The sequence below is a fragment of the Cherax quadricarinatus genome, chromosome 66, assembly GCF_038502225.1.
Source record: "Cherax quadricarinatus isolate ZL_2023a chromosome 66, ASM3850222v1, whole genome shotgun sequence".
In the NCBI taxonomy this organism is placed as follows: Eukaryota; Metazoa; Arthropoda; class Malacostraca; order Decapoda; family Parastacidae; genus Cherax; species Cherax quadricarinatus.
Genome location: NC_091357.1, coordinates 15,035,053 through 15,061,652, shown reverse-complemented (window position 1 = coordinate 15,061,652; position 26,600 = coordinate 15,035,053). Strand labels below are relative to the sequence as shown.

At 40.9% G+C, this 26,600-nt stretch overlaps 2 protein-coding genes and 1 non-coding gene across 4 annotated transcripts in view; 2 read left to right on the top strand and 1 right to left on the bottom strand.

Annotated features, from left to right (window-relative positions):
• The first annotated feature begins 7,402 nt into the window (after positions 1-7,402).
• The window catches only part of LOC128704107 (zinc finger protein 99-like), a 137,185-nt gene continuing 117,987 nt past the window's right edge, over positions 7,403-26,600 (top strand). Inside the window, exons 1-3 of one of the 2 annotated variants that reach the window (XM_070099115.1) lie at positions 7,403-7,550; positions 8,093-8,222; positions 24,793-24,857. The gene's annotated coding sequence lies outside the window, so the exon portion shown is untranslated. The remainder of the gene's footprint in view (positions 7,551-8,092; positions 8,223-24,792; positions 24,858-26,600) is intronic. The other variant, XM_070099116.1, reaches the window with a different exon arrangement.
• On the bottom strand, positions 16,260-25,714 carry LOC128704184 (replication termination factor 2). The gene is made up of 3 exons (XM_070099124.1): positions 25,470-25,714; positions 23,869-24,475; positions 16,260-18,376 (listed from the first exon to the last, which is right to left on the bottom strand). The coding sequence occupies exons 1-3, from the start codon at positions 25,536-25,538 to the stop codon at positions 18,153-18,155; spliced, it is 900 nt and encodes a 299-aa protein (XP_069955225.1). The 5' UTR covers positions 25,539-25,714; the 3' UTR covers positions 16,260-18,152.
• TRNAR-UCU (transfer RNA arginine (anticodon UCU)) lies at positions 25,710-25,782 on the top strand. The gene has a single exon. It is a non-coding gene; the product is annotated as a tRNA-Arg (tRNA).

Here is a 26,600-nt window from a genome sequence, read left to right as displayed (position 1 = left end):
TGGAAAATGTACAAAGGAGGATGACAAAGTTGATCACATGTATCAGAAACCTTCCCTATGAGGATAGACTAAGGGCCCTGAATCTGCACTCTCTAGAAAGACGTAGAATTAGGGGGGATATGATTGAGGTGTATAAATGGAAGACAGGAATAAATAAAGGGGATGTAAATAGTGTGCTGAAAACATCTAGCCTAGACAGGACTCGCAGCAATGGTTTTAAGTTGAAAAAAATTCAGATTCAGGAAGGATATAGGAAAGTACTGGTTTGGTAATAGAGTTGTGGATGAGTGGAACAAACTCCCGAGTTGGTTTAGAAAGACACGTAAGCAAACACTATGACATATTTATTAGAAAACGTTTCGGTCCTGGGACCTTGATCACTTCTAACATACAGCAAGCAAGCAAGTGCAGGTAAGATCCCAATGGGATGAGCGGGGAAGACGGGACAGACGAAGAATAGCGCTGGAGAGGAGTGTTCTTAGTCGTAGAAATAGAGCCAGGGCTTGACCCAGCAGCTAAGGCGATCGTGGGACAGACTTGGAGAAAAAACGGGAAGAGAGCAAGCTGTATATGGAACTGAACTTCTCCAGGCTGAGGGACCGACAACCCCAAATTCCACGACCTCAAGGGCGATGGACCGACCACACCGCCCCCACACCTCCACTGCTCCCGCCCACCTTCTGTACTGAAGAAGCCTACTGTGTAGGCGAAACGCCCCGGAACAAAGTCGCCCATCTGTTGCCTATATGTCTCACCCACCAGTCTCGTGGTAGGTGAGGTCTTTGAGTCTCGAGAGCTGGAAGTTTCCAGGTCGCAGGAGAGGGCATCAGACATGTGGGAGGTTATTTTAGTAGTTGAGGAGGCAGGTTTGCAATGGAGCCATTTGCAAACTTCTTGAAGCTGCTCCTGGAGAGGTGGTATAGCGTTGTCTTGTTGGAAAAAGTGAAACGAAGAGGCTTGATGAACTCAAGAACTTGCGTGAGTGTGAAGTGAAGAGGTGATTCGCAGGCATACTTGACTGTTCCATCACCGAGGCCTTTGTATAGTTCAGAGCAGGTCATGGTGTCAGCGTTCGAGGGAAAGGTGTAGAAAGTAAGGTTTTCCCAAGAGGGTGTGCTGGAGTCGTCGCTATCTGCTTCGTCGGGGGATTCGTCAGGAAATTCGTTTTCGATTGTTTCTACAGTGATTGTGTCAAGAGGAGGCTGGGAGTCTAGAGTATTTGCGGTCTGGCTGGTTGTTGGTGGTTGTTGAGAGGTGGCAGTGGTCACTGGGCGTGGTTCAGGAGTGTTTTGGGGCAGAGTTAGGATTTGGGCCTGAAGTTGATGTGAAGTTAGCGATGTTTGGGATAATCTTGAGGAAGTCCTGTGACGTTGGCGAGTCAGGAAAGTTGAATGACGGCATGTTGTTAAGACGGAATAGTTCGTTAATTGTAGTGTTGAATGTACCTGGGTTTGCTGCATTTGCAAGGTGTGCATACATCATGCAGTACAACACCTTAGAGGGAGCAGCGTCAGGGAGTGCAGAAAGGGAATTGCTGGATAGAGATGACTGCTGTGTGGCTTGTAGAATTCTGGTGGTGTCCGACTGGAGTTTTGAAATGGCGGTGTATGTCGGCGATTTGGGACTATTCTTCTTGGTTTCTTCTTTAATTTTTTTCGACATTACTTCTTTTCGTAGTGGGCATTTTGCTGCAAGGGTATGATGAGTACCCTTGCAGTTAAGACATGTTGGAGTGGCATTGGTGGTGGTGCAGGCTTTGAAGTTATGACCTTCTTTTCCACAGGTAGAACAGAACTTTTTGTCTTTAATGGGGCAGTCCTTTGTTGAATGTTGATAAGAGTAACAGTTCCAACAGGGAGAGACATGGGCAAAACGTTCAGGTTCAATGTGGCGTGGATGTATGTGGTAATATGAGATAGCTAGTCCATTAGCGAGTACTTGGGTAGCCATATCTATGTTTGAAAAGGTGATTTTGATCATAGATGAGGCATTGGGAATTCGTGTGATGGTGTCTACAGAGGCCCAGGTGTTTTGGTCTTCGATAGAGGTCTTCAGTTCATCCGTTGGAATAGATGTGATTATCTTATCCAATTGTTTAACAAAAACTGAACGTTTCGCCAGCAAGGAGGGAGACGGTGATATGATGAATTGACGGTCCCGTAATGTGTTCATTGCAGTGTCGTCCATAAGTAGAAAGGTAGAAAGGCATTATATATAGGCGGAGAGTGAGGTGTGACGCACGTGACCTGAGGAATGTCATAAGAACATAAGAATGGAGGAACACTGTAGAAGGCCTACTGGCCCATGCGAGGCAGGTCCTTATCAAAACAACCTCTGCCTATGATGAGGACGGGTAGACGATGAAATCATGTGAATCCTGTGTTGTTGGGTTGGTGGTGCTTAAGTATCAATGGCATACATGATACAGAGGTTGTTTTGATAAGGACCTTCCTCGCATGGGCCAGTAGGCCTTCTACAGTGTTCCTCCATTCTTATGTTCTTATGACATTTCTGAGGTCACGTGCGTCACACCTCACTCTCCGCCTATATATAATGCCTTTCTACCTCTGTATGTTAACAGTTCCAACAGGGAGAGACATGGGCTTCAGAACACACAGATCCACACAGGATGCCATTAACATCATTCTCAACTACATCCACATAAACACAAAACAAAGAAACAGGACAGCCCTGGTTGCAAAAGACGTTGAAAAAGCTTTTGACACTGTGTGGCACGAGGGGCTCAAGTACAAACTCTGCACTAACTTCAACCTGCCTCTCAATACTCGTAAACTCCTCTGCAACTTCCTAGACGGCCGTACCATGAGAATCAAATTCCAAGGCTGTTACTCTGACTACTTCACACTAAATGCTGGAGTACCCCAGGGATCTGTCCTTTCCCCTACCCTCTACATTTTATACACTAACGACATTCCAACACCTATACACCACAACTCCATCACACTAGCCTATGCAGACGACATTACACAACTTATCACTCATGCCAATATAGATACACTCACACACAAAACACAAAATGAGGTTGACAGGATAGCCATCTGGGAACAAAAATGGAGGATCAAAACCAATGCAGCAAAATCCAGCAACGTATTTTAACTACAGGAAACGTGAACCTCCATTACCTGTCGAACTCAGAACAGCTGACACCCGCACTTACTTCCCTATCACACAATCTGTCACTGTCCTTGGCGTTAATCTTGACTACCTTCTTCGTTTACACGGACACATTCACTCAAGGCATGCAATAGCTAGTAAGGCCCTTGCGGGCCTCTACAAGCTGAAACATGCCTCTCAACGCACCAAACTACACCTATACAAATCCCTAATACGTCCTCTGATAACTTACTCTCCTTTAGCCCTCTCTCTTGCAGCAAAAACAAACTTACTTAAACTGCAGCGTGTCCAGAACAAGGCGCTGCGCTGGGTGCTTGATGTCAGATGGGAGGACTTCGCCACAAGCGAGTCTCTCCATGCCCAGCTAGACGTCCCTGCGCTGAATCTGTACTGGAAGAGGCTCAGTGACAGACAGATAGACAATCTTGAGACACGACATGACTACTGGACCTCTCTCCTTGACGAAGACATTCGCAGACCCACAAACCAACACAACCTTTTCTACTCCTTGCATGATCCTGCTCCTAACCCTACTTACAAATAACCTTAGATCCGCTGACAGGTACCTTCTAAGACAGGTACCATTCTCTGACCCACGTTCGCCTTAGCTTTTTTGGGTTAAGACATGACTCAGTTCTGCACTCCTCTCTAGCTCTAAAGTTCGCAAGTCCCTTACTCCCAGCTCACCCCACCGGAGTCCCAACAGAAGAACCGGAATTTCTCTTTTCAATATCTGTCCCACGATCGCCTTTGCTGCTGGGTTAAGCCCTGGCTCTATTTCTACGACTAAGAACACTCCTCTCCAGCACTATTCTTCGTCTGTCCCGTCTTCCCCGCTCATCCCATTTGGGATCTTACCTGAAATTTCGTTCGTTCGTTCGTTCTGTATGTTAGAAGTGATGAAGGTCCCAGGACCGAAACGTTTTCTAATAAATATGTCATAGTGTTTGCTTACGTGTCTTTCTAAACCAACTTGTCGGTATTTATTACCAAGGTTTATACCAAACTCCCGAGTACAGTTATAGAGGCCAGAACGTTGTGTAGCTTTAAAAATAGGTTGGATAAATACATGAGTGGATGTGGGTGGGTGTGAGTTGGACCTGATAGCTTGTGCTACCAGGTCGGTTGCCGTGTTCCTCCCTTAAGTCAATGTGACCTGACCTGACTAGATGAAAGTTAAGACACATGTGCAACATCTGGATATCTTTATTGTAGACGTTTCGCCATCCAGTGGCTTTATCAATACAGATTCTAGGACATAATAGGAAGACAGTAGAACTATATACAAAAGATGAGGTAATCAGTCCCTCGGCCTTGGAGTTAGTGTTCACAGCATCGTGGTGGAGGAGAATCTGGAGCAAAGGCAAGAAGACTGACGTTTATATAGGCGTCAGTGGAAGGAACGGGCAGCAGACGAGGGCAGTCACTGGTAGGCGGGATTCCCCAGTGGAAGTAGGTCCTTCCCAAAGAGATGGGTTAGTTGTAGCAGCCGTGAAGAAGGTCTTGTAGATGTCCTCTGAACCAAGATTCCATGATGTTGCAGTGTCTGACAAGTTGTGCAAGAAAGGTATAAAATACCGACAATATGAAAGTAAAGACTAGGTTGGGTGCATTGGCTTAAGCCGGTAGGAGACTTGGACCTGCCTCGCATTGGCCAGTAGGCCTTCTGCAGTGTTCCTTCGTTCTTATGTTCTTATCCTGTTAAGAGTGAAAATATGTATTAGTGTAATTTATGAAAAAAATTTGTATCGAAAGGGGAAAAATTGTGAAATAAAATGGAAAATGATGCGGGTTGTGGGTATTGTTGTTGAACTTGAGATGCCGAAAAAAAAGTTATAAGTTGTGGGTTGTTGAGGTTGTTATGGTGACAGACCTGATTCATCCTGTTGGCTTGTGTGTGTGAGGTCATCACGTGACGTCACTGACTGCTGAGTAAACACAGGTGGGGTGACGTCATGCATACGAGGAAGTTACTTGTTTAGACCTGCATAGAGAAGACCCAAAAATTTGATCCAAGGAAGTGGAGAGAAAATCTTTGTATTATTGATATCGAGAAAAGTTAATCCAAGGAGGGTGATCTTGATCCGAGGAGGTGAATCAGGGATTTTGGGATGGGGTGGAAATGGGAGGTGTGGGTGAGAGAGAGGTGTTGATCCGAGGAGTTGGAGATTACAAAAAAATGGATTTTTTTTGGGGGGGGGAGATGGAGAGGGAGGTCTTGATTTGAGGAAGTGGAGCAGGGATATTGAGTTTAGTGGGTGGTGAGGGGGTGTGAGGGAGGTCTTGATCCAAGGAGATGGAGCAGGAATATTGGATTTAGAGGGTATGGGAGATGGAAGTGGGTGGTGGGAGGTGTGGGGGAGATGGAGGTGTTGATCCAAGGGGATGGGGAGTAGCTCAAATCTTTGTATCATTAATATCGAGAAAAAGTTGATCCAAGGAGATGGAGCAGGAATATTGGGATTAGATGGTATGAGAGATGGAAGTGGGTGGTAGGTGGTGTGGGGGGGAGATGGAGGGTAAATCTTGATCCGAGGAGTTAGAGAATACAAGAAAATGGAATTTTTGGGGGGGATGTAGGTCTTGATCCAAGGAAGTGGAGGAGAAATATTGGGTTTAGAGGGTATGGAGAGATGGAAGTGGGAGGGGTACCCATAGGGGGAACCTCAAAACTTGATCCGAGGAAGTGGAGAATATAAGAAAATTAAAATTTTTTTTTTTTTTTTTTTTGGGGGGGGGGTGGAGAGGGAGGTCTTGATCTGAAGAAGTGAAGCAGGAACATTTGGGCATAGAGGGGATGAGAGATGGGAGTGGGGGTGGGAGGTGTGTGGGGGGAGATGGAGGGTAAATCTTGATCCGAGGAGGTGAAGCAGGGATTTTGGGATGGGGTGGAAGTGGGAGGTGTGGGTGAGAGAGGTGTTGATCCGAGGAATTAGAGATCATAAGAAAATCGAAAAAAATCGAAAATATTTGGGGGGATGGAGAGGGAGGTCTTGATCCAAGGAAGTAGAGGGTATGGGAGATGGAAGTGGATTGTGGGAGGTGTGGGGGGGAGGGTGTTGATCCGAGGAGATGAGGTACACAAAAAATGAAATTTAAAAAAAATTCGAAAAAATCGGAAAAAATTCGGGGAGCGGGGTCGATCCGGCGGACGCTGCAGAAGGCGCTGCAGGGGCGGCGTAGGGCGGGTGGGCGCGCGGCACGGGACCAGAAGGGTCATTATCAGATAGGTGTGAAAAGGCGGCATCCTTTGAGAGACCGCTGATCCGCCTTCCCCCCCCCCCCCTACTGTTGTGGTGATTCATCACCTTTACTATCTTGATTTGGCATGTTCCTTTTACTTTCTGCAGATGTACTTGGTAATGCGGGTGGGTCCTCAAAAGAAACATCATCTAGCAGTGGTACTGGTTCTTCATTATTAGCTTCTGTTTTCCCACTATGGAAGCAGAGAAAAATTCTGTAAGGCGTTTTCTTTGCCAAGACCGCAGCATTTCTTGCACTTGATTCACAAATAACCCGCACATAAAAGAGAGAAGCTTACGACGACGTTTCGGTCCGACTTGGACCATTGACAAAGTCACACCGAAACGTCGTCGTAAGCTTCTCTCTTTTATGTGCGGGTTATTTGTGTATCGTTCCAGTCACGGTATTGTGTCTTTTTGTTATTTTTGCACTTGATTCTTTGGAAATCTTTCTTTTCTGAGCTCCTGACAACTGAATTTTCCGTGGCATACTGGGTCTTCTGAAAAAAAAAAAATTTGTTCTTATTAACACATCGGCCGTTTCCCACCACCATCATTCACTCTATCACTGTCTTGCCAGAGGCGTGCTTACACTAGAGTTGTAAAACTGCAACATTAACACCCCTCCTTCTGAGTGCCGACACTGTACTTCCCATCTCCAGGAATCAACTCCGGCCTGCCGGTTTCCCTGAATCCCTTCATAAATGTTACCTTACTCACACTCCAACAGTACGTCAAGTCCTAAAAACCATTTGTCTCCATTCACTCCTATCTAACACGCTGATGCACGCTTGCTGGAAGTCCAAGTCCCTTGCACATAAAACCTCTTTTACCCCCACCCTCCAACATTTCCTAGGCCGACCCCTACCCCTACCCCTACTCCTAACCTGGGAGTGAGCTTATCCTTCCAGGTGGTTCATGACCCCCACGGGTTGAGCGCTTCTCCATGAGTAGTACTGATAGTGAGGGTGTAGTAATGCCATCGAATGGTGGTAGTCAAAGTTAGTCAGGTTATCAGTGATGGTGTTATAGAAGGTCAGGACAGTGACCAACCTCAAGGCCACTAAAAGCCAGTTGAACTTCAGTGGTTGTATAGGAGAGACGTGCTGCTCCTCCTCCTGCCACCCCCGCCGGCTTTACCGCTTCCTCATCCATTTAATACACCTAAATAACGTAAGTATTGTCTGGTGACGTATTTGTCAGTACAACAGCAGAGTTGAGCTGCAGCTCCTGGTCCCCACCACCAGTTTGGTCACCAAATTATTAATATTTTAATAGCCGTAATTTAATTTTCTTCGGGGTTTAATGTCTTAGAGGGGGGAAGCGGTGATTGACCTTAGTGCAGGGGTTTTGATGCTAGGAACTTGAGCTACTCCCCTTACTCTGATCAAACAATAACTCTCACACTAGGCGTTACATAACTCATAATTATGTATCCAGTTCTGGGCTATTTTTTCAGTTATTGAAAAATAACTTAGTGAAGGTCTCTTGATCCAAAACTTGCGCCTTGTGATCCATATAGAGACTTTCATGTAAACAAATTATTAGTCATAGGTTTATATGAAAGAAATATTTATTAAAGAAAAAGATAGCTTTACTGTTAAACATTAATGGGTATATCAGTCAGTAATGTTGCTAGTTTATATTACATGGTAATGTTTGCCTATAAATGTAAGTAATGTTCATAGTTATAATGTGAATGTGTTTTGTTTCAGGTGTAGTAACTGAGGAGTGCTGTGTCTGGCTGTGTCTGCTGCAACATTGATCAACACGGCAACTTTGACCAGTCTGAGGGGTGGAGACAACCACACTAGTAAATGGTCTCCATTGGAGACGACGTTAGAGGTGAGCAGGGCCCACTTCTAAGGTATTTTCAGGTTATAAGTCCACTAAAGTTTGTTTATTGAGGTAGATAGTAATTGTATTAGGTGGGAAGGTGGTGGGGAGAGTATAGGGTAGTTGGTAAGCAATTGATATCAAAAGTAGCTTAGTGGGAAGTATTAGCTTATCTCCTGACCAGATGAAATATCTGGTCAGGAAATAGTGAGGAATGTATTCTATAGGTTACCTTGAATGGGGTGGCCCTTCAAGAGAGGTTCCTTGACGCTGTTGAGGGGTTCTTGATCTAGGGAACTGGATCTGTGCTCCAGTTCTCTGAATTGAGCCTGAATGCCTTCCACCCCACCCCCCATGCGCTGTATAATCCTATGGGTTTAGCGCTCCCCCATGATTATGATATTTGGGGTGGAAAAAAATTGGAGCAATGGGTTGTAAAGCTTAGAACTGAAGACTAGTTAGATTTAAATAAGTTTTAGTTGATGTAATATCTTTATTATTCAGTCTATACCCATCCTGCAAGATTGTAGAAAGCCGAGATGAAATGTGTCAGTGGTATATCATGGCTCGGTAGTGGCATCAACTGAAGAACCGGAATTCGATCCTGGGCACAAGTGGGCATGTTCCCCTATATCATGACTCACGAAATCGTAATGACACGATTGCAAACAAACCATACCAAGGGTGGGGTTTGAACCCGCGATCAGTGTGTCTCGAAACTCCACTCTGATAGCGGGTTCAAACCCCACCCGTGGTATGTTTTTTTCCCTTATGTCCATTGGCACAGTTCACTTAAGAACGGAGGAACACTGCAGCAGGTCTACTGGTAGGAGTCGCATCCTGGGGGAGTATAAATGCCCTAATAAAAATATCAGTCATCCTGACTTGATTGTGTAATTGTATTAATCTACTGGGTTAATAATTATACTGAGATAGTTTAGTGTGGTGAGGGTAATTGCAGAGGTCTCGATGCCGGGTGTAAGGAAAGCCTATTAAATCAGGCATATCCATTATTAAGACAAGAAATGAGCACTGAAGCAGGCCTATTGGCTCATGTTAGGCAGGTTCAACTCTCACCCACTCATTTGTCTAACCTATTTTTAAAACTACACAGCCAAAATTTTAGCTTCACATGACGGGATAAGTTTTCCTTAGGCAGAATATAGCCGGAAAAATCAATAACAGTTCCTTAGAAATGTGGAATTAACCACATCTTATTTTCAGTAGGGTTGTAGAGGGCCTGGCCAAGTAATTTTATGCTTTGAAGTCCCAAAAATGTTTTCAGTATTATAGCCTTATGGGTTTAGCGCTTACGACTCGAGTCTGAATTATGAGCGTCTTGGGGGAAGAAGAGCATTTGTTTTAAAATTTGATTATACAGCATATATTTAGAGACTTTGTAGACTAATTGATCTTACCTATTATTATTATTATAATCAAAAAGAAGCGCTAAGCCATGATCTTACCTAGACCCCCTTGATCTTACCTAAACTCCCCTTGATTTTATCTAGACCCCCCTTGATTTTTACCTAGACCCCATTGCTTTTACCTAGACCCCCTTAATCCTACCTTTACCTCCCTTCCTCCCCCCTTGCGCCGCCACTGCTCTGCAAATTAGTAAGGCCAATACCTGGAGAATGCTGCATAGTTGTGGTGTGTGTGTGTGTGTGTGTGTATATATATATATATATATATATATATATATATATATATATATATATATATATATATATAATATATATATATATATATATATATATATATATATATATAATATATATATATATATATATATATATATATATATATATATATATATATATATATATATATATATATATATATATATATATATATATATATATATATATATATATATATAAACACTTTGTAGGTCTACAATTATTTAGTTTCTATCAAAATAACTTAGTGTATTTGGTGGTGTTAAGTAGGATAGGTAAGGTATAGAACTGGAGAATCTGCTATATGAATTATGAATGCATATAGCAGGGGAGAGTAATCTCCCCCGAAAGCGTAAGTTACGTAAAACTGTGGGCCTTGGAACCCACCAACGACCTTCAGAAGCTGAGTAAGTAAGTTTATTCAGGTATACACAAATAGTCACATAGATTATCATACATAGCAGCATATGTGTAGAGAACCTGGGATAACCCAAAAAAGTCAGACTGACTTATTTCCACTGTGGAATTTGTTATTGTACGTGGTTTCTGTGGGGATGTTGGTGGGTTTCGGGCTTTGGGTAGTGGTTGTGGTGTGTGTTCTACGTATTTTATGCCTTTGGCCAAACTGTGCAGAGTTAAATATTGATTCATTGAGTTCACACAATTTCATCATTTTGGAAAATTTAAGCGGCGTTCAGGTTCGTATGAATATAAAAGTATTAGCGTTCAGAATTAAAGTTGGTTTGATAGTTTGTAAGTAGTGAAGTCTAACGCTTCTGGCTGCAGACGTTAATGATGAAAATACTGGAAACCTCTGTGATCTGAAGTGAAGTGTTAGTCGGCAGAAAGGATTCACTAATGTCTGATATTGATGAGTATAGTTAGGGGAGCGGGTGATTTAGATTGGTATTAGTGAGAATAGGATTATTAACCCTGCTGGGTTAGAAACCCAGAAAAATAGAGGTAGAGTGTGGGGGCTTGAATGTGGTAGTCCTCAGGTTGTACCTAGGATGCCAGCCATAACTGGCAAGTAAGGTAGGTTATGAATTCAGGATAGCATATAATGTGTTAGGAAACTGGTATACGGCAGGCCTCTAACTAGTTAGATAACCCATAGTGTTGGTTGTTAGCCTAGTGTGCTATAAGAGGCGTGGAAGTGTAGGGAAAATTATGTCTTAGGATAATGATCATAACCTTCATGTTAAATTTGGATGCCCTTCAAGGGGTGTGTGTGTGTGTACTAGTGAAGGTATCTTGATACAAGCAGTTGCAAGTACCCTACCCTTCCTTGGATCAAACCTGATTGCTTAGCATTCCCCAAGTTATGGGAAATTTTATCTGGGTAAATGTGTAGGCATGTAAAACAAATTGTTTGAATGGGGGGGGGGGGGGAGCAGCGATAAACTCTCGGGGGACAGGTCGATGAAAGTCAAGCTTGAGTCAGAGGAGTAGTGCAGCTTTCAAGCTAATGGGAGATTTCAACTATAGACAGATTGACTGGAGCAATTTGACAGGAAATTTAGAGTCAGGTGACTTTCTTGATACGATCCAGGATTGTTTTTTAAAACAGTTTGTGACAGAGCCAACTAGAGGAAATAACCTCCTTGACTTGGTTCTTGCCAGTAGGGAAACACTAATTAATAATCTTGAGGTTAATGATGAGCTTGGGGAAAGTGATCACAAATCACTCAGTTTTAATATATCATGGAATTCCCCTAATAATGGCAATCAAGTCTCCGTCCCTGACTTTCGCTTGGCTGATTTCATAGGACTGAAAAATTACTTAGGTGGGCTGAACTGGAATGACCTGACTAAGGGTCAGGTAGGTGGTGATGGTTGCCGATATGATGCTTTCCAGGGCATAGTTCTAGCTGCTCAGTCAAATTATGTTCCAAATAGGGAAATCAGATCAAACAAAAATGATCCTAAATGGATGAACAATAGATTAAAATATCTGATTGGTCAAAAGAGAGGCATATATAGGCAAATCAAAAGAGGAGAGGGGCAATTGAGAAATCGATATATTCAGTTAAAGAGAGAAATAAAAAAGGGAATTAGAAAAGCAAAACGAGATTATGAGGTTAAAGTTGCAAGAGAATCGAAGACTAACCCAAAAGGATTCTTTCAGGTATACAGAAGTAAGATCAGGGACAAGATAGGCCCACTCAAAAGTTCCTCGGGTCAGCTCACTGACAGTGATAAGGAAATGTGTAGAATTTTTAACACATACTTCCTCTCAGTTTTTACACAGGAGGATACCAGCGATATTCCAGTAATGATAAATTATGTAGAACAGGACGATAATAAACTGTGCACTATTAGGGTCACAAGTGACATGGTCCTTAGGCAAATAGATAAATTAAAACCTAACAAATCCCCAGGCCCTGATGAACTGTATGCAAGGGTTCTAAAGGAATGTAAAGAGGAGCTTAGCACACCTTTGGCTAATCTTTTCAACATATCACTTCAAACTGGCATGGTGCCAGATAAGTGGAAAATGGCAAATGTGATACCTATTTTCAAAACAGGTGACAGGTCCTTAGCTTCGAACTATAGACCAATAAGCCTAACCTCCATAGTGGGAAAATTTATGGAATCAATAATTGCCGAGGCAGTTCGTAGCCACCTTGAAAAGCATAAATTAATCAACGAATCTCAGCATGGTTTTACAAAGGGGCGTTCCTGCCTTACGAATTTATTAACTTTTTTCACTAAGGTATTTGAGGAGGTAGATCATGGTAATGAATATGATAGTGTATATGGACTTCAGTAAGGCTTTTGACAGGGTCCCACATCAGAGACTATTGAGGAAAATTAAAGCACATGGAATAGGAGAAATTTTTTCCTGGATAGAGGCATGGTTGACAAATAGGCAGCAGAGAGTTTGCATAAATGGGGAGAAATCAGAGTGGGGAAGTGTCACGAGCGGTGTTCCACAGGGGTCAGTGTTGGGCCCCCTGCTGTTCACAATCTACATAAACGACATAGATGAGGGCATAAAGAGCGACATCGGCAAGTTTGCCGATGACACCAAAATAGGCCGTCGAATTCATTCTGACGAGGACATTCGAGCACTCCAGGAAGATTTGAATAGACTGATGCAGTGGTCGGAGAAGTGGCAGATGCAGTTTAATATAGACAAATGCAAAGTTCTAAATGTTGGACAGGACAATAACCATGCCACATATAAACTAAATAATGTAGATCTTAATATTACGGATTGCGAAAAAGATTTAGGAGTTCTGGTTAGCAGTAATCTGAAACCAAGACAACAGTGCATAAGTGTTCGCAATAAAGCTAATAGAATCCTTGGCTTCATATCAAGAAGCATAAATAATAGGAGTCCTCAGGTTGTTCTTCAACTCTATACATCCTTGGTTAGGCCTCATTTAGATTATGCTGCACAGTTTTGGTCACCGTATTACAGAATGGATATAAATTCTCTGGAAAATGTACAAAGGAGGATGACAAAGTTGATCCCATGTATCAGAAACCTTCCCTATGAGGATAGACTAAGGGCCCTGAAACTGCACTCTCTAGAAAGACGTAGAATTAGGGGGGATATGATTGAGGTGTATAAATGGAAGACAGGAATAAATAAAGGGGATGTAAATAGTGTGCTGAAAATATCTAGCCTAGACAGGACTCGCAGCAATGGTTTTAAGTTGGAAAAATTCAGATTCAGGAAGGATATAGGAAAGTACTGGTTTGGTAATAGAGTTGTGGATGAGTGGAACAAACTCCCAAGTACCGTTATAGAGGCCAGAACGTTGTGTAGCTTTAAAAATAGGTTGGATAAATACATGAGTAGATGTGGGTGGGTGTGAGTTAGACCTGATAGCTTGTGCTACCAGGTCGGTTGCCGTGTTCCTCCCTTAAGTCAATGTGACCTGACCTGACTAGGTTGGGTGCATTGGCTTAAGCCGGTAGGAGACTTGGACCTGCCTCGCATGGGCCAGTAGGCCTTCTGCAGTGTTCCTTCGTTCTTATGTTCTTAAGTTAAGAACATAAGAACGAAGGAACACTGCAGAAGGCCTACTGGCCCATGCGAGGCAGGTCCAAGTCTCCTACCGGCTTAAGCTAATGCACCCAACCAGGTCAGGTCAGGTCACATTGACGTAAGGGAGGAACACGGCAACCGACCTGGTAGCACAAGCTAATCAGGTCCAACTCTCACCCACCCACATCCACTCATGTATTTATCCAACCTATTTTTAAAGCTACACAACGTTCTGGCCTCTATAACTGTACTTGGGAGTTTGTTCCACTCATCCACAACTCTTGCCCTTGCTTGACACGCCTTGCCCTTGCTTGACTCAGCCATGATCTCCTCAACCACTTCACTCCACAGACAACCCTGTACTCCTGCATGCCATGGGCCCTCAATGACCACCTCTGTCTCGTGAACAGGTGCTTCACCAACTGACTCGTGTGCCCGTCTCTGCTTCCCACACACTGCTGCCATATGACTGTACGCCCCACAGAGGCGGCATGTACGCCTCTGCCCAGCTTACGACACTAGTACCTGTGTTTTAAAGTCCTCCATAACTACGTAGGACGGGATGGGGTGCTGCAGAATCATCTTCAGGGTAAAGGTACCTTCTGGGCAGCCCGCATAAGCACCAGATACCCACTTTCCTTGTTCGGCTAAATGCACAGTCCCATAAGCTTCAAAGACACTTCAGATGTCTACTTCATCCGCCTCAAACGGGACGTTGTGGAGTTTGACCCACGTGAAATGACGTGAGACGTCTATCATCCTCATACATGCAGCCAGTGTGGCATCAATACTGACGTCCTAAAAACGAGACACTAATGACTAGTACATTGAGGCTGAGTTTAGTTTCATAAAAATCCTGTACGCCCCATTCAGTGCAACGCCATACGCCTCCTCATCCAGGATTCCATACACCTCCTGAATGATGGCAGGGAGTAACACTCGTGCAGATGTAGGCAATATCGCCCCACGGAGCAGCTCAATTCCTACGGTGTTGACGTGACGTCGCACCTCTAAACTGATGCTAATAAGAAATAGTCAAGTCAAGATATTCAAAGGGAGCCTTTCTTTCTATTTTCTGATGCCCCCCATACACACTTTATCTGTTAATTCTTTTTATTAATTAAACTATTTTTTATTACATTTTGTTATAAAGGAAATCCTTTGTCTGGGGGCCCCTCTGGCAGGGGAGGCCCAGAGTGGTTGCTCCCCTTATAAATCCAGTCCAAAGTGGGAGATAGTGTTGTAGAGTTGATCATTTGCGAAAAGGCAAGGCAGTTGCATGAGGATCTCGTAAAGAAAATGCCTGGTAGTGGTTGTGATGGTGGCAGAGGGTGGCAGTGATGGTAGTGGTTATGATGCTGGTAGAGATAACCTCTCCTCCCTCTCCCCTCCTCGCCGCCTTCCATACGCCAACAAGTGTCTTTCAATAAAGGTATGTAATAGTGATTTAAATTAATTATTTATTTATTAATTTGAACATGATACAGTGAAGTACAAAAGAATACAGTTAAATGCAACATGCCAAGGCCACTTGAATGCATAGCATTACAGGCAGGCTTAAATGTTCATTTATCCATTTCATTAGTGCTTTATATTTATTTATCGTTGTTTTCTGTATGTAAAACTATAGTTATTCTTTAAAAATGTATTTTTTGTTAATGTTTGGGTGTCTGGAACGGATTAATTGTATTTACATTATTTGTTATGGGAAATATTACTAAGGTTTTTGTACATTTCGGATTTAGACCGACCTTCTGGAGCGCAGTAAGTACAAAATCCAGAGTTCCACTGTACTTTCTATTACTATTACTGTACTGTATATTGCTGTACTTCGTATTACTATGCACATAGTAGAAATGAAAGAGGTGGTGCTGAGAGAACGGCTGAAAGGATGAGGGGGGGGGGGTCACAATTAATGATGCTTATTGGTGTCAGATTAGAATTATTATTATAATCAAGGGGAAGCGCTAAATCTGTAGGATTATACAGCACCTGTGGGGGTATGTGGAAGGTATTCAGGCTTTATTTAGGGAACTGGAGCACAGATCCAATTCCCTAGATCAAAAGCCCCTCACCAGCATCAAGGAACCTTCCTTGAGGGGGTTTTTACTGTGTAAATTTTCGTCAAATCCTGATAAAGCTCTATGTACAGCAAGACATCATACTACTAAAAGGTTCTGCAATGTTGATTTTCATTATTAGTGTTGGTAGTATGCCATTTCAATTTAAATGATGTCTTGGCATTAGTGATAAAACTCGTTAGGAATTGAACATTGAAGTCCCTCAGTGGTATGTTATTTTATTAAACACGGTTATGTAATCTTTAATGAGAAGTTGATCATCACTGGTTAAATAATTTAAAACTTAAATTTAAGATTGTTTTATTAGACAATGAAATACAATATAGTACTGTATGTGATAGATAATAATCTAAGAAATAATATGCATACAGGTCTCCCTCAACATTCACGTTTTCAACTTTCACGGGCTTCACATATTCGCGAATTCCCAACCGCCAAATCATATTTAAGTTTCCCGCCACCTGCGAGTCCCTACTACCCTCCCTCCGACCCCCACAACTGGCAGCCAGCCCTCCCACCACTCAGTGTGGTGAGTGTTTTGTTTGTTCATTATTTGCTATTAAACTACAGTATAAATAATGTAAACCCATTCATGACTGCATATTGGAATGGCTATTAGGAAAGGTATTAGACGGTGACATCATGTGTTTACTCTTGAACACTGCAAAGAATTAAACATTTCTGCTACAGCTAATAATAACAATAGTAATAATAATAATAATAATAATAATAAATATGACATTGAAGAAGGAAATTGTACAAAAATACGAGGGAGTAGTTGACACATCGTCAGTGTGACTTTGTTTATGCTGGAGTGAACATTAGTCTCCCTGCTCTTCCAAACATTTCACAATAATTCATTGTGTTTGGTGCTTGTAGATTGAGTGTGACTGGAGTGGTAGAGGCAGTGATTGAGGCAATGGTATTTAATAACATACATGTTAATAATAATACATGTTATTAATAATATGTATTATTATTATTTATAACATATATGTTATTAAATACATACATGTTAATAATAATACATGTTATTAATAATAACATGTACTATTATTATTTATAACATATGTTATTAAATACCACTGCCTCAACCGCTGAATTATTGTGAAATGTTTGGAAGAGCAGGGAGACTAATATTCACTCCAGCATAAACAAAGTCACACTGACGATGTGTCAACCACTCCCTCGTATTTCTGTACAATTTCCTTCTTCAATTATATCGTATTTATTATTATTATTATTATTATTACTATTGTTGTTATTAGCAATAGCAGAAATGTTCGATTCTTTGCTGTGTTCAAGAGTAAACACATGATGTCACCGCCTAATACCTTTCCTAATAGCCATTCCAATATGCAGTCATGAATGGGTTTACATTATTTATTCTGTAGTTTAATAGCAAATAATGAACAAACAAAACACTCACCACACTGAGTGGTGGGAGGGCTGGCTGCCAGTTGTGGGGGTCGGAGGGAGAGTAGTAGGAACTCGCAGTGGTGGAGGCATTGGTGGAGGCAGTGGTGGAGTCTGTGGTATTTAAGAACATACATGTTATTAACATACATGTTATTAAATAACATACATTATTAAAGCATAACACGTATATATTTAGTACAATTTACGACGTTTTCATGTATTTTATAATTATTCATGGTTCAACAAGTTAAGGAAGCAGTATTGTAATATATTTCCCTACAATATATTGGGGCACCAAACATTCATGGTTTTTCAACATTCGCGAGGCTCTTGATCCCCTAACCCTCGCGAATGTTGAGGGAGACCTGTATATGCTTACAGTAAATATAACCAAGTTGAAATACATGTGTCTTATTTATACAATACAGCATTATACTTTTGCACACACAATATGTGAACATTCAGATACAAAACCATATAACCAACCCATCTTTTAACCTCTCACATCCTCACTCTCACCAGCTGTAATAAAATGGAGCAGACTAAATCTAATAAAGGGCAAATTTCCATTCATCCATTAATACTTGTGCACTTTGAAAATATTATTTCCTCACCACTCTCAGGCTACATCATAAGTCTTTCTTCAATAAATTTTACCAAAGTACTATACAGTACCTAAGCATATCAGTCTCTCTTGCCTTGACATAAAATATCCACAGCAGTATGATATTTCAACCCAAGGTCATTTTTAAAATGCCTAAAAATATTGTGGGTTACAGGTGACCCAATGGGCACTTGGCTTCTTCTGAGCTGTCTTGTGGGTATCAAACAGACTCTTGTAAACCTCTGAAGCTTTTGGGTCTGAGGCAACACTAAAACTTGCAGATCGAATCTTCTCAAAGTCCTTATCCCTCAGAACTGCTGAAGCCATGCCCTGCACACGGAGCGATGATTTGTTGCTGTCACTGCTTGAGCTGGCCCCTAAAATTAAATTAATACATTGAAAGTACTGTACAGAAGGGCCCCAGTTTACGGCATTCCACTAATACAGCAATTTCAAATTATGACCAAAATTTGCTATACAGCGAGCGGTCTTTCAAATATGGCGCACCCCACCCAGTTTGTTTACGTTCTCTGTGAGCACATAATAGATATGTCTGGAAAATTTCAAGGGTTTTAAAGTTATTGCATATAAAATATGTACTCTGATAATTATATTTATGTGTACCTGTACCTAAATATACATACACACTGTGCTGGCATTCAGGTACACATTAAAATCATTAAGAGTGTGTCTACTCTTGATGCCATATTAATGATACAGTACATGTAATCTCTTGGGCACATTAAATGTCATATATTTTGGTAATATAGACATTTCTATTAATCCATCTATGATGTTCATTATATAATTTTGAAAAAATATGCTACAAATATTTTAAGGTAGTAGGTTGGTAGACAGCAACCACCCAGGGAGGTACTACCGTCCTGCCAAGTGAGTGTAAAACGAAGCCTGTGATTGTTTTACATGATGGTAGGATTGCTGATGTCTTTTGTCTGTCTCATAAATATGCAAGATTACAGGCATGTCTTGCTACTTCTACTTACACTTAGGTCACACTACACATACATGTACACATTTATTTATACACACTCATCTGAGTTTTCTTTGATTTTATCTTAATAGTTCTTGGTCTTATTAATTTTCCTTTTATATCCATGGGGAAGTGGAATAAGAATCTTTCCTCCGTAAGCCATGCGTGTTGTAAAAGTCAACTAAAATGCCGGGAACAATGGGCTAGTAACCCCTTTTCCTGTAAAGATTACTAAAAAGAATAAGAAGAAGAAAATTGTCAAAGTGGGAAGTCTGAATGTGCGTGGATGTTGTGCAGATGATAAGAAAGAGATGATTGTGGATGTTATGAATGAGAAGAAGCTGGATGTCCTGGCTTTAAGTGAAACAAAGCTGAAGGGGGTGGGAGAGTTTCAGTGGAGAGGAATAAATGGGATTAGGTCAGGGGTTTCAAATAGAGTTAGAGCTAAAGAAGGAGTAGCAATAATGTTGAAGGATAAGCTATGGCAGGAAAAGAGGGACTATAAATGTATTAATTCAAGGATTATGTGGAGTAAAATAAAGATTGGATGTGAAAAGTGGGTTATAATAAGCGTGTATGCACCTGGAGAAGAGAGAAGTGTAGAGGAGAGAGAGAGATTTTGGGAAATGTTGAGTGAATGCGTGGGGAGTTTTGAATCAAGTGTGAGAGTAATGGTGGTTGGGGATTTTAATGCTAAAGTGGGTAAAAATGTTATGGAGGGAGTAGTAGGTAAATTTGGGGTGCCAGGGGTAAATGTAAATGGGGAGCCTTTAATTGAGCTATGTGTAGAAAGAAATTTGGTAATAAGTAATACATATTTTATGAAAAAGAGGATAAATAAATATACAAGGTATGATGTAGCACGTAATGAAAGTAGTTTATTAGATTATGTATTGGTGGATAAAAGGTTGATGGGTAGGCTCCAGGATGTACATGTTTATAGAGGGGCAACTGATATATCGGATCATTATTTAGTTGTAGCTACAGTTAGAGTAAGAGGTAGATGGGAAAAGAGGAAGGTGGCAACAACAAGTAAGAGGGAGGTGAAAGTGTATAAACTAAGGGAGGAGGAAGTTCGGGTGAGATATAAGCGACTATTGGCAGAAAGGTGGGCTAGTGCAAAGATGAGTAGTGGGGGGGTTGAAGAGGGTTGGAATAGTTTTAAAAATGCAGTATTAGAATGTGGGGCAGAAGTTTGTGGTTATAGGAGGGTGGGGGCAGGAGGAAAGAGGAGTGATTGGTGGAATGATGAAGTAAAGGGTGTGATAAAAGAGAAAAAGGTAGCTTATGAGAGGTTTTTACAAAGCAGAAGTGTTATAAGAAGAGCAGAGTATATGGAGAGTAAAAGAAAGGTAAAGAGAGTGGTGAGAGAGTGCAAAAGGAGAGCAGATGATAGAGTGGGAGAGGCACTGTCAAGAAATTTTAATGAAAATAAGAAAAAATTTTGGAGTGAGTTAAACAAGTTAAGAAAGCCTAGGGAAAATATGGATTTGTCAGTTAAAAACAGAGTAGGGGAGTTAGTAGATGGGGAGATGGAGGTATTGGGAAGATGGCGAGAATATTTTGAGGAACTTTTAAATGTTAAGGAAGAAACAGAGGCAGTAATTTCATGCACTGGTCAGGGAGGTATACCATCTTTTAGGAGTGAAGAAGAGCAGAATGTAAGTGTGGGGGAGGTACGTGAGGCATTACGTAAAATGAAAGGGGGTAAAGCAGCTGGAACTGATGGGATCATGACAGAAATGTTAAAAGCAGGGGGGGGATATAGTGTTGGAGTGGTTGGTACTTTTGTTTAATAAATGTATGAAAGAGGGGAAGGTACCTAGGGATTGGCAGAGAGCATGTATAGTCCCTTTATATAAAGGGAAAGGGGACAAAAGAGACTGTAAAAATTATAGAGGAATAAGCTTACTGAGTATACCAGGAAAAGTGTACGGTAGGGTTATAATTGAAAGAATTAGAGGTAAGACAGAATGTAGGATTGCGGATGAGCAAGGAGGTTTTAGAGTGGGTAGGGGATGTGTAGATCAGGTGTTTACATTGAAGCATATATGTGAACAGTATTTAGATAAAGATAGGGAAGTTTTTATTGCATTTATGGATTTAGAAAAGGCATATGATAGAGTGGATAGAGGAGCAATGTGGCAGATGTTGCAAGTATATGGAATAGGTGGTAAGTTATTAAATGCTGTAAAGAGTTTTTATGAGGATAGTGAGGCTCAGGTTAGGGTGTGTAGAAGAGAGGGAGACTACTTCCCGGTAAAAGTAGGTCTTAGACAGGGATGTGTAATGTCACCATGGTTGTTTAATATATTTATAGATGGGGTTGTAAAGGAAGTAAATGCTAGGGTGTTTGGGAGAGGGGTGGGATTAAATTATGGGGAATCAAATTCAAAATGGGAATTGACACAGTTACTTTTTGCTGATGATACTGTGCTTATGGGAGATTCTAAAGAAAAATTGCAAAGGTTAGTGGATGAGTTTGGGAATGTGTGTAAAGGTAGAAAGTTGAAAGTGAACATAGAAAAGAGTAAGGTGATGAGGGTGTCAAATGATTTAGATAAAGAAAAATTGGATATCAAATTGGGGAGGAGGAGTATGGAAGAAGTGAATGTTTTCAGATACTTGGGAGTTGACGTGGCGGATGGATTTATGAAGGATGAGGTTAATCATAGAATTGATGAGGGAAAAAAGGTGAGTGGTGCGTTGAGGTATATGTGGAGTCAAAAAACGTTATCTATGGAGGCAAAGAAGGGAATGTATGAAAGTATAGTAGTACCAACACTCTTATATGGGTGTGAAGCTTGGGTGGTAAATGCAGCAGCGAGGAGACGGTTGGAGGCAGCTGAGATGTCCTGTTTAAGGGCAATGTGTGGTGTAAATATTATGCAGAAAATTCGGAGTGTGGAAATTAGGAGAAGGTGTGGAGTTAATAAAAGTATTAGTCAGAGGGCAGAAGAGGGGTTGTTGAGGTGGTTTGGTCATTTAGAGAGAATGGATCACAGTAGAATGACATGGAAAGCATATAAATCTATAGGGGAAGGAAGGCGGGGTAGGGGTCGTCCTCGAAAGGGTTGGAGAGAGGGGGTAAAGGAGGTTTTGTGGGTAAGGGGCTTGGACTTCCAGCAAGTGTGCGTGAGCGTGTTAGATAGGAGTGAATGGAGACGAATGGTACTTGGGACCTGACGATCTGTTGGAGTGTGAGCAGGGTAATATTTAGTGAAGGGATTCAGGGAAACCGGTTATTTTCATATAGTCGGACTTGAGTCCTGGAAATGGGAAGTACAATGCCTGCACTTTAAAGGAGGGGTTTGGGATATTGGCAGTTTGGAGGGATATGTTGTGTATCTTTATATGTTTATGCTTCTAGACTGTTGTATTCTGAGCACCTCTGCAAAAACAGTGATAATGTGCGAGTGTGGTGAAAGTGTTGAATGATGATGAAAGTATTTTCTTTTTGGGGATTTTCTTTCTTTTTTGGGTCACCCTGCCTCGGTGGGAGACGGCCGACTTGTTGAAAAAAAAAAAAAAAAAAAAAAAAAAAAAAAAAAAAAAAAAAATTTAAGGTAAGTAATGAGTGTACTGTATATGTATTTTATCACTCTAGATCACTTTAAGCATCATAGTACATTGTGTGGATGGGGTGGGGTGGGCTACCTCACCTGACTTCTTACCCTACCTTAAGACTACAAATATTTTGAGGTAAATAATGAGGGTACTGTGTGTGTATTTTACTTGTTTTTTAAAGACAAGTTCTATTGCTAACTTAATATGTATATGTTAGTGTAAACTTGTTAACTGGCATTTATAAGTGGAAAAAAATGGCATTCTGCTTTCCAGCAGTAGTCTGGAATCTCACCTGCCATATAAATGGGGCCCTACTGTACTTTACATTATTCATATTTACAATACAACACACAACAAAGCTACAAAATATAATAACTTGACAAATAAGAAGCTCAACATTTTTATTTGCAACTTCAGCACCTATTAAGTCTTAATAAAATAGATTAGCAGTGCATCTGGCCAACATTATTGTATTGTGTTAATTTTGTAAAAAAATATTTTCATACCATTATTAAAACCCATGCTTTTGATCAGTGAAACTAATAAGATATATTCACTAACATACACAATTAAATGCTTTCCTATTTGAAGTGTTCATCAGTGTCAGAAGACAAACTTTCTTAAAAACAAAGATAATAGCCCAGAGTTTATATTGTAAAAATGCATAAAACCTCGTATAATAAAAGGTCTCCTGGTGAAAGTGTTTATTTACATTTATAAAAATACTGTAGGAAAATGAAGTTGCTGGAATGAAAATAAGACACAAAGCAAAATGCAAGTGAAGTAGCCACATTCTAAAAATGAAATAAATTACAATAGAAGAAAGCTCTTATTGAATAATATATTTGGGACCTGATGAGCTGTTGGAGTGTGAGCAGGGTAATATTTAGTGAAGGGATTCAGGGAAACTGGTTATTTTTATATAGCCGGACTTGAGTCCTGGGAATGGGAAGTACAATGCCTACACTTGAAAGGAGGGGTTTGGGATATTGGCAGTTTTGGAGGGATATGTTGTGTATCTTTATACGTATATGCTTCTAAACTGTTGTATTCTGAGCACCTCTGCAAAAAACTGATTGTGTGAGTGAGGTGAAAGTGTTGAATAATGATATAAGTATTTTCTTTTTTGGGATTTTCTTTCTTTTTGGGTCACCCTGCCTTGGTAGGAGATGGCTGACTTGTTAAAAACAAAAACTCTTCAAATATACAGGTTAATGAAATTCTGAAACATATTGTACTCAGTTACCTTTCTTTTGACTTTCAGAAAGACTCCTTAGATCAAAACACTGCCAAGAAAGACTAAATGCTTACCCTCCAACAATTTAGCAGCTTTTTTTCCTTTGCTGCTGCTGCTAGTCGCTGAAGTCTCGTTATCCTCCTCTGCTGCCCTTTTTTCAATCTTTTTAGCTTTCTTCGCCATCTTAGCCATTGCACGGCGTGAGACCATGCGTGCCCTGACATTCTCCTGCTCCTCCTCAGGAGGATTAAGTGGAATTACATCTTCCTCATCATAGAGTTGTCCACATTTATGACACACATCAGATCTGACTTCCTTCAAGGCCCGGTCTGACACCACACAGCCACAGGACCACACAAAAGAAAAGTGATATTTGCCATTCATCTCCAAGGATGTAACTGGGCAAATATATTTTGCTGCTTGATGATCAGTGTATGCATCTCCTTTGTTGGCTCCCACTTGCTTGTATCCAGGATTAAGTGTCAAGTTCAACTCCTTTATATCCTTTAATCCTCTTATATGTGACATGCCTGGCTCAGATGATTTGTCTAATAGCCGAGTGAGGATTTCTTCTTTGTTATACATACGGCCCATCTCGCAGGCAACAACAGGTGTCTTCAAAGGAGTTTGGGATATTGCACAATGATGCCACCTGTAAAGACGTTCCGAGTTCTTGTCTTTCTGTAGAGACGAAAAAATTATTAAATCTTTATGACCCTCATGAATATTCATGAATTTGTATCAAAATTCCACTGCAAATATTAATTAATTCTACCACTAAGATCAAATAAATCATACATGTAATAAACGTGGTTGTTAAACCTATTTTCTTGGTCTGGATAGTTGGATTTAAACAGTAATTTATCCACATGTTGTATGCCCATTGTTGAAATAAAAGCATGTTTACTCAGTCATAAGAGTACATGAATTCTGTAGTGTACCAGTCCCACAGATATAATTGCTGGTTCTAACACTTTACATTTTGTATTTATTTGCAGTATGTATTCAGTGAAGTTACTGACTTTTCAAAGCAACGAAGTCAGCAAGTTATCCAGGTGGCACGGTAGGTGACTTGTTAAAATACTGGCATGAGTTATCCAACAGCATAATTTAAATTTAGGTTAAGTAGGTTTATTTTGGTACAGGAAAATATCAAATGCCTGATCAGTGATTACCTGAGAAAATTAGAGAGATCACTTCCATCCTGTTTATAGTATCATTTGTTGAACCCAGAATCGAGACCCTGCCCATGACCAGGCCTCGATTCTGGGTTGTAATCTTCAAAAAACGTTCATTCATCTGGTCGCTACAAAATATGGATACAGCCTCAAGATTTCAGAAATATCAATAACAGTGAAGTTTTTAGCCATATTCTGTAAAGTTTGTATGGGGGTGTCTCTGACAGGTTGGACATTTTAAGATACAAGTTATGTTTATTTAGGTAAATATATACATAAATAGCTACACAAATTATGATGCATAGTAACATGTGTAAATTACCTAGAATAACCCCCCCCCCCAAAAAAAAAAAGTTATAAATAAAAAAAAGACACAATACCGTGACTGGAACGATACACAAATAACTTGCACATAGAAGAGTGGAGCTTACGACGACGTTTCGGTCCGACTTGGACCATTTACCACACTGAAAAAAAAGTTACTTCCATGGAGTTACCTGTTCGGGTTTCTTCTTGGTCTTCACCAGCTCGTCTCTCCTGGGAATTGTACCTCCATCACAACCCATGGCTCAGTAGTGAAAGTTCCTCTTGTAAAGTTCTTGGAAAAACCTCAGAACGCTGTTGTTGTGATGGAAATTGTTAGGTTGAAGGGTTGTGACGGTACCAATGTTGTTGGGTTGAAGGGTTGTGACGGTCCTAATGATGTTGGCTTGAAGAGTGGGGCCACTACTAATGTTGTCCCCATGGCGCAGTGGATAGCGCGCTGGACTTCTAATCCAGAGGCCGCGGGTTCGAATCCCGCTGGGGATGCTTGTTATCCAAGGACCCCAATGGAAATAAGTCGCTTTGATTATTTTATAATAATAATCTTTATTTCTACAAATACATGTACAGAATATACAGACTTAGCTGACTTCTATGGTGTGGGTCGCATCCTGGGACACTTGACCTAATTTGCCCGAAATGCGGAGCATAACAAGGGACTTTCTATATATTATTATTATTATAATCAAGGGGGAAGCGCTAAACCCGGAGGATTATACAGCGACTTTCTATATAGTAGTATGTCATTGTTGTCAGCTAGGACTGTATACCTTGCACATGTACTTGTAGTAAATAAAGATATTATTATTATTATTATTATTATTATTATTATTATTATTATTATTATTATTATTACTACTACTATACAGAATTTTAATGTCCAGTGTAATGGGGAGCCCATCACTTTGGTTTCATCAGTAAAATATCTGGGAATCCCCTTTGACCCATGCATGTCAGGAGAATTGATAAGGAACAGTGTAGTAAAGAAAGCGAATGCCAGACTGAAGTTCCTGTATAGACAAGCACAGTGTCTACCTACTGAGGCTCGTAGGACCCTATGTCTAGCCCTTATACAATGCCATATGGATTACGCTTGCTCTTCATGGTACTCTGCCTTGACAAAAAACTGAAAGATAGACTGCAAATCACCCAGAATAAAATCGTAAGATTCATCCTGGGGCTGGCTATCCCACATAAGAACACTGTAGAAGGTCTGACCACCTGACCTCAGCCGGACTATAAATAGAGAAAAAACGTAGTCAATGTAGTTTCATCAGCCATGCTGAGGGTCGCAGGATCCTATG

Excerpts from the sequence above, each read along its gene's own strand:
- LOC128704184 (XM_070099124.1), bottom strand. The coding sequence starts at position 25,538 with ATGGGTTGTGATGGAGGTACAATTCCCAGGAGAGACGAGCTGGTGAAG. Across the intron at positions 24,476-25,469 it reads CCAAGAAGAAACCCGAACAG|AAAGACAAGAACTCGGAACG; the intron begins GTAACTCCATGG and ends TCGTCTCTACAG. Across the intron at positions 18,377-23,868 it reads AGCTGCTAAATTGTTGGAGG|GGGCCAGCTCAAGCAGTGAC; the intron begins GTAAGCATTTAG and ends ATTTAATTTTAG.